At 42.1% G+C, this 15,965-nt stretch overlaps 1 protein-coding gene across 3 annotated transcripts in view; it reads right to left on the reverse strand.

The window, feature by feature from the left end:
- DMXL1 (Dmx like 1) overlaps positions 1–15,965 on the reverse strand; it is a 104,485-nt gene that overhangs the window by 41,840 nt on the left and 46,680 nt on the right. For all 3 annotated transcript variants that reach the window (XM_069962676.1, XM_069962675.1, XM_069962677.1), the window contains exons 17-24: positions 12,735–12,959; positions 10,065–11,762; positions 9,799–9,909; positions 9,335–9,504; positions 7,403–7,500; positions 5,461–5,626; positions 5,006–5,261; positions 1,187–2,256 (exon numbers count right to left, since the gene is read on the reverse strand). In XM_069962676.1, coding sequence (XP_069818777.1) covers positions 1,187–2,256; positions 5,006–5,261; positions 5,461–5,626; positions 7,403–7,500; positions 9,335–9,504; positions 9,799–9,909; positions 10,065–11,762; positions 12,735–12,959 — 3,794 coding nt within the window. The remainder of the gene's footprint in view (positions 1–1,186; positions 2,257–5,005; positions 5,262–5,460; positions 5,627–7,402; positions 7,501–9,334; positions 9,505–9,798; positions 9,910–10,064; positions 11,763–12,734; positions 12,960–15,965) is intronic.

Genomic DNA, 15,965 nt, shown 5'->3' on the forward strand with positions numbered 1-15,965 from the left:
TTCTCATGGTAAAGAAGGCTTGTCGCCTCCAGAGATTGAACCTTTTTTTCTCCAGGCGGAGGCAGTGCCCTCTTGTCCTTTGAGGGGGTTTTACCTGGAACATCTTTTCCCCATATCTCTTGTAGGGGCCATTTATATATTTAAATAAGTTAATCATATCTCCCCTTAAACGTCTCTTCTCCAGACTAAACAAATGTAATTCTTTTAATCTCTCCTCATAACTAAGATGCTCCATTCCCCTTATTAGTTTAGTTGCCCGTCTTTGTACCCTCTCCAGCTCTAGGACATCCTTTTTATGAATCGGGTTCCAAAACTGGACAGCATACTCCAGATGGGGCCGCACCAAAGCTTTATAAAGCGGTAATATTATATCCCTGTCCCGTGAGTCCATGCCTGTTTTAATGCATGACAATATCCTGCTGGCCTTAGAAGCCACTGACTGACATTGTGTGCTGTTCTGTAGTCTATTATCTACAAGTATACCCAGATCCTTCTCCATCAGCGACTCTCCCAGAGTAACTCCCCCCAGGACATATGATGCATGTGGGTTATTAGTACCCAGGTGCATAACTTTACATTTATCCACATTGAACCTCATTTGCCATATACTTTATTATTTTATATAGACTGACATTAGCCACTGGCTATGTACCTATTACATGTAGCAATGTGCGTCCGATGGCCATTGATTTTATAACGTGCTAAGAGACAACAATCAGACAATGACTGGCTCCTCGGCTGATCATTCTTTATATTACACAGAGCGAAATCGGCCAGATTCAGCAGATAATTGCTCTGTGTAATAGGGCCCTTAAGCACGCATGGGGAAGGCCATATTAACAATCTCTTTATTGTTTGGGTGACCCTGTGCTGTAGTCGGTGGTCAGCTACACATTCCCTTTTGAACGTTCATCTTGTTTGGCTAATAAATGCCCAGTGTAATAGGGCAGTAAAACCTTAATGGGGGCAACAGTGTATGAGTTCGACCACCACTCATTTAAAAAGGGGGGACATAAGGCCCCTTGTTCGTGTGATTGGTGGTTGTCCTAACCGTTAACTTCCCAATCTGACAGTTATAACCTATGCTGTGCATAGGTAATTAGGTAATTGACTATGAGACAAACATGCTTTTCCATCTCCCACTGACTTAATATTAACACCTTTGTAATTAAAAAACACTCCGTACCTGCTGAGACTCTTGAAGAAGTAATATCAATTCCATTCGGACAGAGGCTAGCCCACCACCATGAGATCCATGCAGGACGCAAAAACTCAGAAACATTCTCAGAAGGGACTGAAATTTTAGCAACCACTGACGTCTTTGGGAAAGTTCATTCCTCTGCTTTGTTGTCACTTGATCAGATGAATTATCCAAACTGTCCTCATAAGAATAGTCAATAGCTCCTGCTAAGTTTAGCTCATTCATGTTGGTACTGTAGTCACATATCTTCTGAAGGGCTACCACTGCTCTCTCTAGCCAACTATATAGCTGATACCGCAGTTTTCCACCATCAACTTCATAACCAGTGGATAATGTCCGCAGCTCACCAGTAAGAATCTTTAGACATGCTCTAAATTTTAGCTGTGCAGCTATGACATCTTCACACTCACTTAGGATATCATTTCCATCAACGCTAGATTCTGAGTAACTAGTAGTAGTGACCTCTGGCTTTTCACTTACTGTACTTTGTGAAGGCTTCACATCTTTCATTGACAACCCAGACCCTTCAGATTCCTCATCTGTATCACTGTCCCACTTTAATTCCAAAGGTTCATCTTCAAGTGCCATTGATGGCTGGCTCCAGTCAAATAGATTGGCAGACTGTTTCTGCTTCTCTAAAGACACATCAGATACTCCATTGACCAAGGAACTTGACCAATCAAAGTCACAAGCAGAGTCTTTCTTCTCTCCTAATGCAGGAGACAGTGGTGTGGAGACCTTGCTTGTTTCTGCTAAACTTGACGTTCTAAAAAATAGTTTTGACTTCTTAACTACTTTGGGCATTTTGGATAATACTTCGAGAGCTAACATTGGGCAGCCAGCTCTTAGATGGGCATGTGCCGTAGTAAAAAATAACCTTCTTTCCCCCAAGTTGATTTTGTCAGCCACACCATTTTCTACAGACAGACGCATTTTAGTGGATGATGACTCTGAAGATCCAAAGTGTCGCCTTAACAACATGGGATGAGTTCTTAAGAAATTGTAGAAATTAAAGACTGATGGATCACAACTTGATGATAGGCTCCAGGAGTCCTCTGTAAAACAATAACCAATATTAGTTAGGAACAAAGGCTTATGGGTAAGAAAATATTGGGGAAGTAATGTATTACCTAGGATCATTTTTGAGTAACATTTTCCACACAGTTATTAGGGGGAAAAAAAGGAAATTGCACAACAAACAGTTTCCAAACAATGTAACACAAAGAAAACAAGAAAAGTGTAATGCTTTGTTCTGTGTCAACAAAACATAGGCTGTCAGTGACAAAACAGCAGGATGGGAAAACACTGCAGGCACAAGATGACATAAGATGATGGCTGCATGGGTCTGCATTGTATGGACCATAAATCCATTCTGCCATAGCTAAACAGAACATATCCAAAAAGGGCTTTATAAAACTAGTCTGTAATATTACCCTTTTTTCACACACTCATGTAACATTTTACAGTCAAATAATAGGACTCTGGCCAAATGAATACACCGTGACCTGCACAAGCTTTACAAAGGAGAATCTGCTGCCAGTCATTCTTTACAATTCTCCTTTTGTCTAATCCTACTTGAGCTAGTTTGCTTCTAGATTTACAGATTACCCTGTTAACCTATTACTATCAATGAAGTATGTATACAGATATGCCATCTTTTCTTTGCTAGGACACAAATCTGAGAGCCTTCAGGACAAGTATGATCCTCAAAATGAAAAAGATAGATAAAAAAAACACAGATAAATTAACCTCTTACAAGAATATAGTCTGATCAGTTGCTGTGTCATAATGAAGGTTTAATTGCCAGACTTTTTAGTGTCTGTCAAAAGAAGACACTTTTTGCACATGGAAATTACAATGAAACCACCTTTATCCTAAGCACTGTAAGAAAAAAAAGAAAAAGAAAAAAAAAGAAAAAGCTGAGCTCCCAACGTTCTGGGCAACAACATTGTTTTCCTGTTAGAGAAGTTGTCCCAACTTGCAAAGCGCAAGACTGCTGGGAACTGCTGTGATTACTTCCAAAGAGAAGAAATAGAATGGGACAGTGGGATGCACATTGCCACTCTAACAGGAGACTTGGGTCCCTGTTCTCAAGATCACAAAGGCTCCTAGCAATAGGAACACCAGCAATCAGATAGTAATTTCCTATCTTCAGGATAATCTATGGTACAAGTAGTGAGAAATTATAGAGCAAGTCTAAATGATAACAAAAAAATTATAAACCACATGCTTAAAGGGAACCAATCAGCCTAATTGGGCTGATATGGTTCTCAGGAATGCTGTATAAAACTCCTGCAGCAGCACCGCCGCACCGGCCGCAGCAGGAGCTTTATACCACAAAAAAAAAAAAAGTGTTTTATTCTCCGGGCGCGTGACAGATACGGGCAGGGAAGTAGTCATCTTGGCGGCTCCTGTCTAGTCACCGTGCTCTGCCCGCCAGCGCGCTCCACAGGATAATTGACAGGCAAAGGCTAGTAATGGACCTCTCTGCCTGTCAATCATGCCCTCCGAGCGCACTGACAGAGTGGGGAGCCGCCCAAATGACTACCTCCCCGCCCGTGCACAAAAACACAGAAAAATGCAATAGCTCACCCCAACAGCAAGATACAGACCCACCATAGACATGAAAATAGTTAAAAGCAGCCCCCCCAACTGCTAAAAAAAACTCCCACAAAAATAGTGAGTCTCTTGGTTACTATTTGCAAACAGTGTAAACTGCCTCACCACGATAAGGTGGACTCATATCGAGGCAGACCCTACACTGTAATGGCCTCTCCATGGCGTGTAATACGCCTAAGCTCTGGGCATGCAAGATCCATCTAATACCTGCAAAAATAATTGCACCACCTGGGTGGGAAAGGTGGAGTGCACGACCAGGTAGAGGCAGCCACTCCCCCCAACTGGAACACAGAAAAAAAAAAAAAAGACAAAATTGGTCAGCTCTCCTAGAAAACCCTTCACACCTCACCGCCCACGTCTGTCACGAGCCAGGAGAATAAAACCCTTTTTTTTCTCCAGTATAAAGTTCCTGCTGCGGCCGCGGCCAGTACATGCCGCAGCTGCTGCAGGCGCTTTATACAGCACTCCTGGGAACCATATCAGCCCAATTGGGCTGATTGGTTCCCTTTAAACACTGCATCTTCCAATGAAATTCCTGCTCAGCCAATTACTGGCCTTCCTTATTCACTTATTCACTAATGGTTTGTTTACACAGTGAGTTCGCAGCAGATTTCACACTGTGTTATGCAGCAAATTTGCTGCGATACTAGGTAACATTTCAGTCTATGGCCCTGAAATTTGTAACACTTTTTTGTTATGCCACTGCGAAAATGTAGTAAAAGCCATATTTAATTAATGAACCGCCAGTAAAAGTAATAAACAGTAAATGCTTACCCACCAACGCACCCTTGTTATGCTCCTGCTTAAGTCTTCGTGTCCCTGGTTCCTGCTCACTGATGACAAACTCAGCCAATCACTGAGCTGTCCAGCCACAGCCAGTGATGGGATAAGCAGGCTGTCAGTGAGCAGGAACCCGAAAAGTGCGACGAGGGAGGACAGGCAAGCATTGGACTTTTTTTTTTTTTTTTTGGTTTATTATTTTACTGGCAGCTAATTTGTCAAACATGACTTTTACTACATTCTTGCAGCAGAATGAAATGCAGGGCCATAAAACGCAATGTTACAGAGTAATGCAGCGGATTTGCTGTAAAACTGACAGCGTTTAATTGGCTGTGAACACACCCTAAAAAACATTTTGCCACTAAAATACCCTTTAACACCTTTCACTGAAGTTAAAGTGCTCACCTTCTTCATCTCTGAACAGCTGCTTCAGCAGGGTTTCTAATGACCTTTTGTAATCCTCCAAAATCCAGTAGGCCATGCTGCGCACAAAGGGGTCAGGATGCATAGAAGACAGAGTGGGATCTCGGCCAGGTGACTCGATACCCAGCACTTTCTTAAGCAAGATTGATTTATAAGTTGAAGATTTTTCAAATTCAGATTCGTAAAGCCTCGATATGACAAGAGCAAGCTGGATGTCATGTAATTTTTCAAGACAGACCTGAAAAAGGAAAAAAAAATAAATGATATGCTTTATAGTGCAGCTTTGCAGACCAGGCAATATAAGAAACATTTATAATGAGCAAGAATAAACCTATTCATTTTATTTTAATCAAATTATGTGGTTTTATAAAATGACTCAGGAAATTCAAGTGCATAATTATGTTCTTTATAGTACATAAAACGAAATGTATTCCAACCTCCACTGCATCCTTCAGAGACCCAGCTAGAAGAAAGAAAGCTGCAGAGTGCTCAAAGCGTTGTTTGCCGAGTAGAGAGAAAGCATTCTTCAGAGCTGCTTTCCGCCATCTCTCTTCACTGAAGTTGTTCCCAAAAAATTTTGTCAACTTTGAATCTTTCTGAGACCTAACATATTAAAATAGAAGGGGGGTTGAGATAACAGAAGATATTACATGCAAAAAATACACCAAAAATGTTCCTAGTACAAAAGCTGAAACTCATATTTATTACATTAAGAGGACTAGATTACTTTTTTACTTGAGCAGCGTTCTACAGATTATGTATATATTTTACAAATCTTATCATCCAAAATGTTCCCCATCCCTATATGCTGCCAGAAAACTCATCTATCCATAAATAACTGGAGCATATAACAATAGGCATCACTGTGCCTCCTCTATAGCAGTACACTGCACGCATGCTCCCCATAGGTAGCCATTTCCGGCTGCAGGCAGAGGTGGGGGGAGGGCAAGGGGACACAGAGCTGCATGAGTAGAGAGAAGAGGGCCGCAGGGAATGCACATTGTATTAAGGCCCTATTCCACGGAACGGTTATTGTCTATTCGGCCGATAATCATCCCGTGGAATAGAGGGCAACGATCAACAGACATCGTTCATGTCGGCTGATCGTTGCGTCGCTTGTTTTTCCAACATGTTGAAAAACATGCAACTGGGATAGCAGCGGCGGCAGTGAGAGGGGAACGAGGAGCAAATGAGCGCTGACAGCGCTCGTTTGCTCCTCTGCATCGCCCCATGGAATAGGGGCTTTAGTAAGTCATCAAGTAAAATAAATGTAGTGCTTTGTAAATGAAAAAACAAACGAACAAAACAACATGGTAAAAGATGGCCAAAGCCCTTTAAATGTCCTTACTAGAGATGAGCGAGCATGCTCGAGTCCATCCAAACCAGATCGTTCGGCATTTGATTAGCGGGGGCTGCTGAAGTTGGATACAGCTCCAAGGTTGTCTGGAAAAGCAGCAGCCCCCACTAATCAAATGCTGAACGATCTGGTTCGGATGGAATAGAGCATGCTCAAGGTTTGCTCATTGTTAAATACGATGTGTTTTACAATGAACAATATCTTGTTATAATATAATGTAAGTCATATATACTGCTGACCTCACCATAATAGCACAACACTATTCACTGTATAAAGTAACTGTAATACTGACATAATATCATATTCTATACTAAGGGGACGTGTATACGTTGGAAACAGATACATAAGCACTATTCACGATTCCATGACGTATGTAGGGTGGTGATGCCAGTACACAGCACGATAACTATACATCCATAGCTGGAAGCAGGTTATGCTGATGCATAGAGAAAGAGTTCTATATTTGTTATGGTCATATATGTGCAGACACACACACACTCAATTATAATAAACACGCCCACACATGACATTGACAGTGAGTCATGAACCCTATATAAGATGGTAGTCACCAAGATGGAGGGGGGTTGGATCAGGGCTGTGAGCCCTATGTCACAAAAAGGATCCAGAGCCTTCAAGGAGAAGGTTGTGTCGCATGAGGAACACATGACGGAAGCATGAAGGAAGGAATGTCATCCAGGATGCTTGAGTGAAGCAACAGCTGCCTGAAGCTCGTGACGATTTGTGAGACAAACCCTTCACTTCAAAAGATTCTCATATGAACTATGGACACTAGACACTAAGGGCTGTAAGACATTTCTCTGATATTCATTTCTATTCAATTCTGTAACTTTCACTACTTTTAAAGAAGAAGCAATAAATCACCATTTTATAAAGAAACCTCTCTGATGTCATCCTACTGCGGCGAGCCATAAACCACAGGTGCTAACGCCATTTTCTACACTCATCTCTAGTCCTAACTGAATGTTTCAAATAGATTAAAAAAAAAAAAAAAAAAAACTCACCTATATAATCCCCAAATCACAGCTTTCTTTTTCATGGCAAGGTAGAATATGGCAGCATCTAAGGGGTCGTTTTTTCTCTGGAAAGCTGCCTTTGCAATCTGTAATAAATACGCGGAATTATAACAAACATCGTAAAAGGTACAGAAGTATAGAACAAAGTATGTTTGTAAACATCATACTAATCCTATACTGATAATTTTACATGTAGTCTCTAGTGACGAGTGAACTTGCTGAACGCTCGGGTTAACCGAACACTCAGCATTTTACTGCCACTTTTTGGAGAAGTTAAATGCAGGCCTGGAAAAGATGTAACCATGATTTCCTAGCAGCCCTAGAGCTGCATCCAACTTCTCCAGCCACGGGGAGTGAAATGCAGAGCGTTTGGGTGAACCTGAACAGTCGAAAAATTTACTCATTACTAGTTGCCTCCTTTCTTTTATATTAGAAGTACAACACAAAACCAAGATCACTGTCCTCTAGCAGTGTTAAAAATATCAGAAGAGAAAACTGCCTTATTCCAACCTAACACATCTCGGACAGAATTTGTCAAGGAACAGTTCTCTGCTTTTACAGAATGCATTTTTACCTCAAGCATTACCTTCTACTTCCTAATTTAGCCAATTTTTTAAAGAGTCAGTTTTCCAGTGAAGTTTACGATCAGAATCAGTCTAATAAATAGAATAAATTATGCTTTATTCAGGATGGTGGAAAGTGCCAGAGACACTGAAGTTAAGTGTGACCTTTATCTTAGTTCACGTACCTTTAAGCAAACCATAGTGGGGTTTCAGAATTATGATTTGGGAAAAGGTAATTGCTGAAAATCTGACATTTATAGTGAAGTAACAGGCAGAATGCTGATTTCAACTAAATAACTTATATTCATGGATAAGGAAATACTCTATTAAGAGAACTAGAGCATCCAAGGAATTCTTGCATAATCACTAGTTATCTGATGGTTGACATGGATGTCCTTGTGGAGAACGGGTTGTCCCTCACATTGAGCATATGGATTGATATGTAGTACATGGACTGGTGATATATATTTTTACCACTAACCAATTTTAGGTCTTAGATGCCAGGGAGAAGATGAAAAAACCAGCACTAAACCACAGATTTGCTCATCAGCGACTATTTGTTTACTTGTGCAGAATCAAAAAGTGTTAACGAGGAGAGGGATGGAAGCAGAACTTTGTTTCCTAACGTGTTTGTTAGAGATGAGCGAACCTGGAGCATGCTCGAGTCGATCCAAACCCGAACTTTCGGCATTTGATTAGCGGTGGCTGCTGAAGTTGGATAAAGCCCTAAGGCTATGTGGAAAACATGGATATAGTCATTGGCTGTATCCATGTTTTCCAGACAACCTTAGAGCTTTATCCAACTTCGGCAGCGCCTGCTAATCAAATGCCGATCGTTCGGGTTCGGATCGACTCGAACCCGGTTCGCTCATCTCTAGTGTTTGTACCACAAAACTGTAAAAAGAATTTTAAAAAAAATATCCTAAGGCTATGTTCACACTATGTAAGTACCGAAGCAATCACGACCGTTGTTGCTGATTTGCAACAACGGCCATGATTACTACGGTACTTACATAGTGCTGTATCTGAGGGAATCCCGGCCACTCTGTTATACACATAGTATATACTCTGGCCAGGATCCCTAGATTCTTTGAATAGCGGCCAAAGAAAACCTGTCAGTGCACATAATGGAGTGTGCGGCTCCGGCCGCACGCTACATTGTGAGCAGTGGGAAATTCGGAATCAGGCTCACACTGATGCGCCCGCATCCAGATTCAGCAGAAGTGAAGATCAGGATGATCTTTTCTGACATCGGACATTCCGTGACCCGGCCGGTGTCTTACTACGTGTGAACATAGCCTAATAGTACAATATCCAGTCCCTTTTAATTATAAAAATCTAAGCATTTTCAGCATACCTTTTCAATGCACATCCTTAAATTGTTTGTGTTTCTCACCCACCAGCCTATCCCCATTGCCCTGAGCTCTGCCCAGGTGGGATCACTTTTTTGCATTGCTGGGAGTGAAGTAAGGAGCTGTTCTTCTGCCACAGAATGAAAAGCCCATGCGAAATGACTTGTAGACAAGCCTGGGGAGGATGAAAAAAAAGGCAATAAATTTAAACTAGAACCCATGAAGCCTATAAAGCATTGTATAAGGAAAGCCTGATCAGTTAATGGCTTTCTTTTATATATAAAAGGGCAACCTTCTGTTTATTATTATAGTTATATCAATCAATGACCATTTACTGAGGAATATATTAACTGTTCAGTGTTGGGTAGGTTTGATTATTAGAAGTATATAACATACATAAGTACAGTGACCAGCTCACTTTGATTCTACTTCACATTTGCTGACTAGCTGCTTTACACAGCACCATTACCTTGATGAGAAAGCTGAGCTCTGTATGCTGGAGGAAGGGAAGTAGTGAGAAAGGTATGAAGCCGAACGGCCAGAAAAAATTTCAGACCACATTCATCAAGGGTCTCTCCACCTGTCAGAAAGAATTCATAGGATTTATTTAGAATTCAAGGATACATGTGCAGATGATACATCAGCAGGTCACCTCAAATCAGAGACCATGCATTTGGAAAAACTAAACAAGAAATTAAATAAATGGATAATCCATATAGTTTAAAAGTATGTTACCTTGACTACGGTCTCTGCTTTCTCCAATATCAGTACTTGTTGTGGCAATAGTATCTGCTAGGGCCATTAGAGACATTTGCTCAATGCGTGTCAAACCAGGTAGGCTAGAATGGAGCAAATGTTTAGATAAAACTTTTGAATGTTCTGGCCCAAAATAGGTAGGACTGTACTGAGACAGGTCGATGACTTGTGGCTTAGTGTTTTCTTCTTCGGAGTCCAACATTGTAAGCTCATCAGTGCTCAGAGGAGGAACCTGAAAGAGTTCATCATAGTTTTCTCCATTTGCATTGGTATCATTTTGCTTGTTGGAATTGTTGTGATTGCTGGATTTCTCTACTGTAGAAGTGAAAGCATTATCGTCATCCGCAGCAAGAAGAGCATACAATGGTAAGGGAGGTACAGAGTCAATTTCAGTGTAATCTGCAGTCTCTGGCTTGCTGAATGTTTTGGGATCTCGGGAAGTGCTGCCACTGGCACTAATGGAGAGTGAGCGGAGCCTGCGCTCCTGGTTGGATTCATTGTCGTTAATGGAGACGACTTCCCCTGCAATGCATTTTACTAGGTGTGAAAGGATAGCTTTTGCTCTGCGCATTTTTCCTAGATCCATCAACTCTAACAATTGCAATGGATGATACTGAGGTAAAATGGGAAATAAAGCATGAGCAGCTTCAAAAAGTCCAAAGTCTTCCATCTTTATGGGGAGATCATATGCAGTTTTCTTTCCCATAAGTTTTTGTGCTAAGCTAGTCATTGACCTTGTCATTGCTTTCTTTGTTGGATGGAGACCAGATGCAACAGACTGGCTTTGCCTTACCAGATTTGTGATTGATGGGGTGCTTCCATTAAAAGAATCTGTGCTGGAGGAATCCTGCTTGGAAAAAGGTTGCCACTGGGAGTAGACATGCATTTCACAATCCATCCCGACAACAAGTATACCATCCCGAACCCAAGACAAGGACACGGGTAAAGGAAGGGACCCTTCCACAGAAGAAACTAAATCTACACATCTCAACAATACAAACCTTGGCTGAGATAAGTTTTTGGCAGTATCCCAAAGATGCAATGCAAAGTCTTCCTTACAAGTGTGTTCTGGAATTTTTCTTGCAACCTGCCCATACATAAGTAGTTTGCAACCAATGCCTATGGTTAATATATGTGAGCCATCCTCCCTGGACATCCAGTCCAAATGAACCAAGTGTTTTGAGCTCAGCTGAAGCTGCTTGTTTGAAGATAAAAACACATCTTGCTTATTGTAAGCTACAAGATTATGGTCAATGCTAATTCCAGTCTCAATCATTGAACTTAGGTCATCCAAATGTATAGTCTGTTCCAGAATCCAACAAGAGCCACCAGTGGATTCACATTCAAAGATGCTAACATGCATCATAAATTCTTGAGAAGCATTGCTATTTTTATATGGCGTCTGCTTGAATGCTACAGCCAGGCAGTTTGTATGTGCACAGCTTACTTCTATTGGCCTGCCCGGTACACTCACAGCGCTGGTTTGTAAACCATCCTCATTCAACAAAGGCCATTCTTCCCAGGTGTACACCATGTCATTCTCCAGATCAGACGGAGAAAGCGAAAGGTCTGAATCCACTGAACACTTCCAGAATCTCACTTTGCCATCAGAGCAAGAAGTTGCCAACAGGTAAGGAGCATTACAAACTGGATATATTGAAGAAGAACTAAGGTGCCCTAAAAGAATAAAATAAAGAAAACACTGATAAACAAATGGAAATATTCTACAAGTCTATACGTTTCACATAGTGGTGTTTGTTTGGCGCAATCCCATTGGTTAAAATCCACATTGATTTGGTCATGGAATCTGCAAGGATTTCTGCATCCAGATCATTGCAAAAAACTGGTTAGGACCATCATCTCTCGGCCACAGTGGAAGGTGGTTACAAAGAGCATCGGCCTGTCCGGAAGACCCGTCCCATCTTGCATTACACAAACAACCCATTGATACACACTGTTTAATGCTTGATTTCCCCCGCGGTGGCACTGCAGGGAAACTGAACACTTACTACTAAGTCTCCCCACAGATTACACCTGATCCCTGAAGGTCCCAGCATGTGGACGACTCTAAAACTCTGCTTATTGTCAAGGGACCCTTTTATCAAGTAGGTATTTGTTTACTGAATAATGTCAGTTTAGATGCCTGCTGCTGTGCAACTTCTATAGATCACTTTATTTTCTGCACAACCCAAATTCAGATTATTACAAGGGAATGGAATAAATGTAATACACGTCCTCTTACAGGACTTTAAGGGGGACATTTATCAAGACTGGCATATGAGTATGCCAATCTTAAATAAAGTCCCAACCCCTTTTCCTTGGACTGATTTACACCTTTATACCTGGCGCAGGAATTGCAGTACAAATCTACATATGCTGGGGAGAAGGTGTAGATTTGTATCATGATTTACACCTGTGAGTAGGCATAAATCATAATAAATCTGCCAAAGGAGGACATCATTCCTCCACCGCACCTTGCCTCCTTCCCCCCCTCCCCCTGATGTCACTCAGGTGAGCGGGGAATAGGGCTGACATATGCCATGGAGAAGGCGCAGGTTCTTACACTAGGGCGCATCCTTGATAAGTCTCCCACTAAAGGTTTCCATGCACCACAGTGGACTGTTTCACTTGATATCACCAGGTTATTACCTGCAGATGGTTTAACACTAATTACTTCCACGCCATCAGGCAAACTTAGTTCTTTGCTATACACAAGCTCTGACGTGAGGGATAACATGCTGGTACTCTGTAAATTTGCTTTACAGGCCTGGTATCTTTGAGTTAGTGGAGACTGAACCTTTTCGCCTGAAGCAGAATTGAAAGAGTCCTCTTTCGGTGGATTATTTTCTGATACATCTAAACTAGATTTTTCCTCTGTAGAATAGAAGGAGAAATAATAAATTATTTAAAGAGTATTTATATTAGCAATGTTATAATAATGCATGTACTTAGCACTATACAAAAGTATTTTGATATTGCAGCAACAATGTAAGAGCCAGAAAACAAATACACAGTAGATTTGACACTTTTAAAGGGTTTTTTCCATTTAAAGTGTCACTAACTTTATAACTTTCAAAATCTAAAATCAACAGGGATGTGATATAAAGTAAAGTTTACAATTTACATTTGTTATTTATGTATTTTTTTTAATTATCATGCAAAACACAGGACTTACTGTATTTAGACTTTTAAAAACAGAGAATAAACAAAGGAAGTGCAGGTCATCAGCTCACAGAGAAGGCATCAGTCATGTGACTGATGGGCACATTAAGCTGCAACACTCTGTACTTGCTGGGATTTCCTGCGTTTAGTCTCTTTTTTAAACCAGCAGAAGACTAAAAAAATCTGCTTTCAGAAGGCTCGACCTGGATACAAGTAAAAACAGCTTTGTTTTACAGCATGATAGCTAAAAATAGAATAAAATAATAAATGTAAATTGCAAACTTGCTTTAAATTTATTATTGCTTTAGATTTTGAAAATGCAAGATACTAGTGGGTCTGACCACTGTGTCCTGACTCCTTTCTTTTCAATGGAGCTGCGGGTCACACACAGTTCCCAAATGTAGCCAAGAATTGTACTCTGCCATCGCTGGCAGTTCCATTGACAATAAATGGAGCTATGGTTCATGCAACCTACTGTTACACTGAAAACAAAAGGAGTTAAGCCTGTTGAGGAGACTGCACAGATAAACTAGATTTGCATTTCCAGGAAAATACATAGTGCTTGAAAAGAGCGCCCCTTTACCAGTGACTTCCCTTTAAGAGAAACTTGGATCCCGTCCCTATAAGAGCGACATGGCTCCCGTCCCTATAAGAGCGACATGGCTCCCGTCCCTATAAGAGCGACATGGCTCCCGTCCCTATAAGAGCGACATGGCTCCCGTCCCTATAAGAGCAACATGGCTCCCGTCCCTATAAGAGCGACATGGCTCCCGTCCCTATAAGAGCGACATGGCTCCCGTCCCTATAAGAGCGACATGGCTCCCGTCCCTATAAGAGCGACATGGCTCCCGTCCCTATAAGAGCGACTTGGATCCCATACCTTTAAGAGCAACTTGGGTCCCTTTAAGAGTGACTTGGGTCCCGTCCCTTTAAGAGCTACATGGATCCCTTTAAGAGCGACTTGGGTCCCTTAAAGTGACCCAGGTCGCTCATAAAGGAAATCATTTCGCTCATAAAGGGACCCAAGTCGCTCTTAAAGGGACATATTTTGCTCTTAAAAGGGACCCAGGTTGCTCTTAAAGAGACATATTTCGCTCTTAAAGGTACCCAGGTCGCTCTTAAAGGGACATAGGTCGCTCTTAAAGGGACATAGGTCGCTCTTAAAGGGACATAGGTCGCTCTTAAAGGGACATAGGTCGCTCTTAAAGGGACATAGGTCGCTCTTAAAGGGACATAGGTCGCTCTTAAAGGGACATAGGTCGCTCTTAAAGGGACATAGGTCGCTCTTAAAGGGACATAGGTCGCTCTTAAAGGGACATAGGTCGCTCTTAAAGGGACATAGGTCGCTCTTAAAGGGACATAGGTCGCTCTTAAAGGGACATAGGTCGCTCTTAAAGGGACATAGGTCGCTCTTAAAGGGACATAGGTCGCTCTTAAAGGGACCCAGGTCGCTCTTAAAGGGACCCAGGTCGCTCTTAAAGGGACCCAGGTCGCTCTTAAAGGGACCCAGGTCGCTCTTAAAGGGACCCAGGTCGCTCTTAAAGGGACCCAGGTCGCTCTTAAAGGGACCCAGGTCGCTCTTAAAGGGACATAGGTCGCTCTTAAAGGGACATAGGTCGCTCTTAAAGGGACATAGGTCGCTCTTAAAGGGACATAGGTCGCTCTTAAAGGGACCCAGGTCGCTCTTAAAGGGACCCAGGTCGCTCTTAAAGGGACCCAGGTCGCTCTTAAAGGGACCCAGGTCGCTCTTAAAGGGACCCAGGTCGCTCTTAAAGGGACCCAGGTCGCTCTTAAAGGGACCCAGGTCGCTCTTAAAGGGACCCAGGTCGCTCTTAAAGGGACCCAGGTCGCTCTTAAAGGGACCCAGGTCGCTCTTAAAGGGACCCAGGTCGCTCTTAAAGGGACCCAGGTCGCTCTTAAAGGGACCCAGGTCGCTCTTAAAGGGACCCAGGTCGCTCTTAAAGGGACCCAGGTCGCTCTTAAAGGGACCCAGGTCGCTCTTAAAGGGACCCAGGTCGCTCTTAAAGGGACCCAGGTTGCTCTTAAAGGGACCCATTTTGCCCTTAAAGGGACATATTTCGCTCTTAAAGGGACCCATTTCGCTCTTAAAGGGACATATTTCGCTCTTAAAGGGACATATTTCGCTCTTAAAGGGACATATTTCGCTCTTAAAAGGGACCCATTTTGCTCTTAAAGGGACATATTTTGCTCTTAAAGGGACCCAGGTTGCTCTTAAAAGGGACCCATTTTTCTCTTAAAGGGACATATTTCGCTCTTAAAGGGACCCAGGTCGCTCTTAAAGGGACCGATTTTTGCTCTTAAAGGGACATATTTCTCTCTTAAAGGGACCCAGGTTGCTCTTAAAGGGACATATTTCACTCTTAAAGGGACCCAGGTCGCTCGTTAAGATCGAAATGGGTCTCTTTAAGAGTGAAATATTTCCTTTAAAGGGACCCAGATCACTCTTAAAGGGACCCATTTCGCTCTTAAAGGGACCCAGGTCGCTCTTAAAGGGACATATTTCGCTCTTAAAGGGACCCATTTCCCTCCTCAAGGGACCCAGGTCGCTCTTAAAGGGACCAATTTATCTCTTAAAGGGACATATTTTGCTCTTAAAGGGACATATTTCGCTCTTAAATGGACCCAGGTCGGTCTTAACCCTTTAAGGACATGGCCCATTTTCGTTTTTACGTTTTCGGTTTTTCCTCCTTGTGTTTA

Source organism: Dendropsophus ebraccatus, chromosome 3, assembly GCF_027789765.1.
Source record: "Dendropsophus ebraccatus isolate aDenEbr1 chromosome 3, aDenEbr1.pat, whole genome shotgun sequence".
NCBI lineage: Eukaryota > Metazoa > Chordata > Amphibia > Anura > Hylidae > Dendropsophus > Dendropsophus ebraccatus.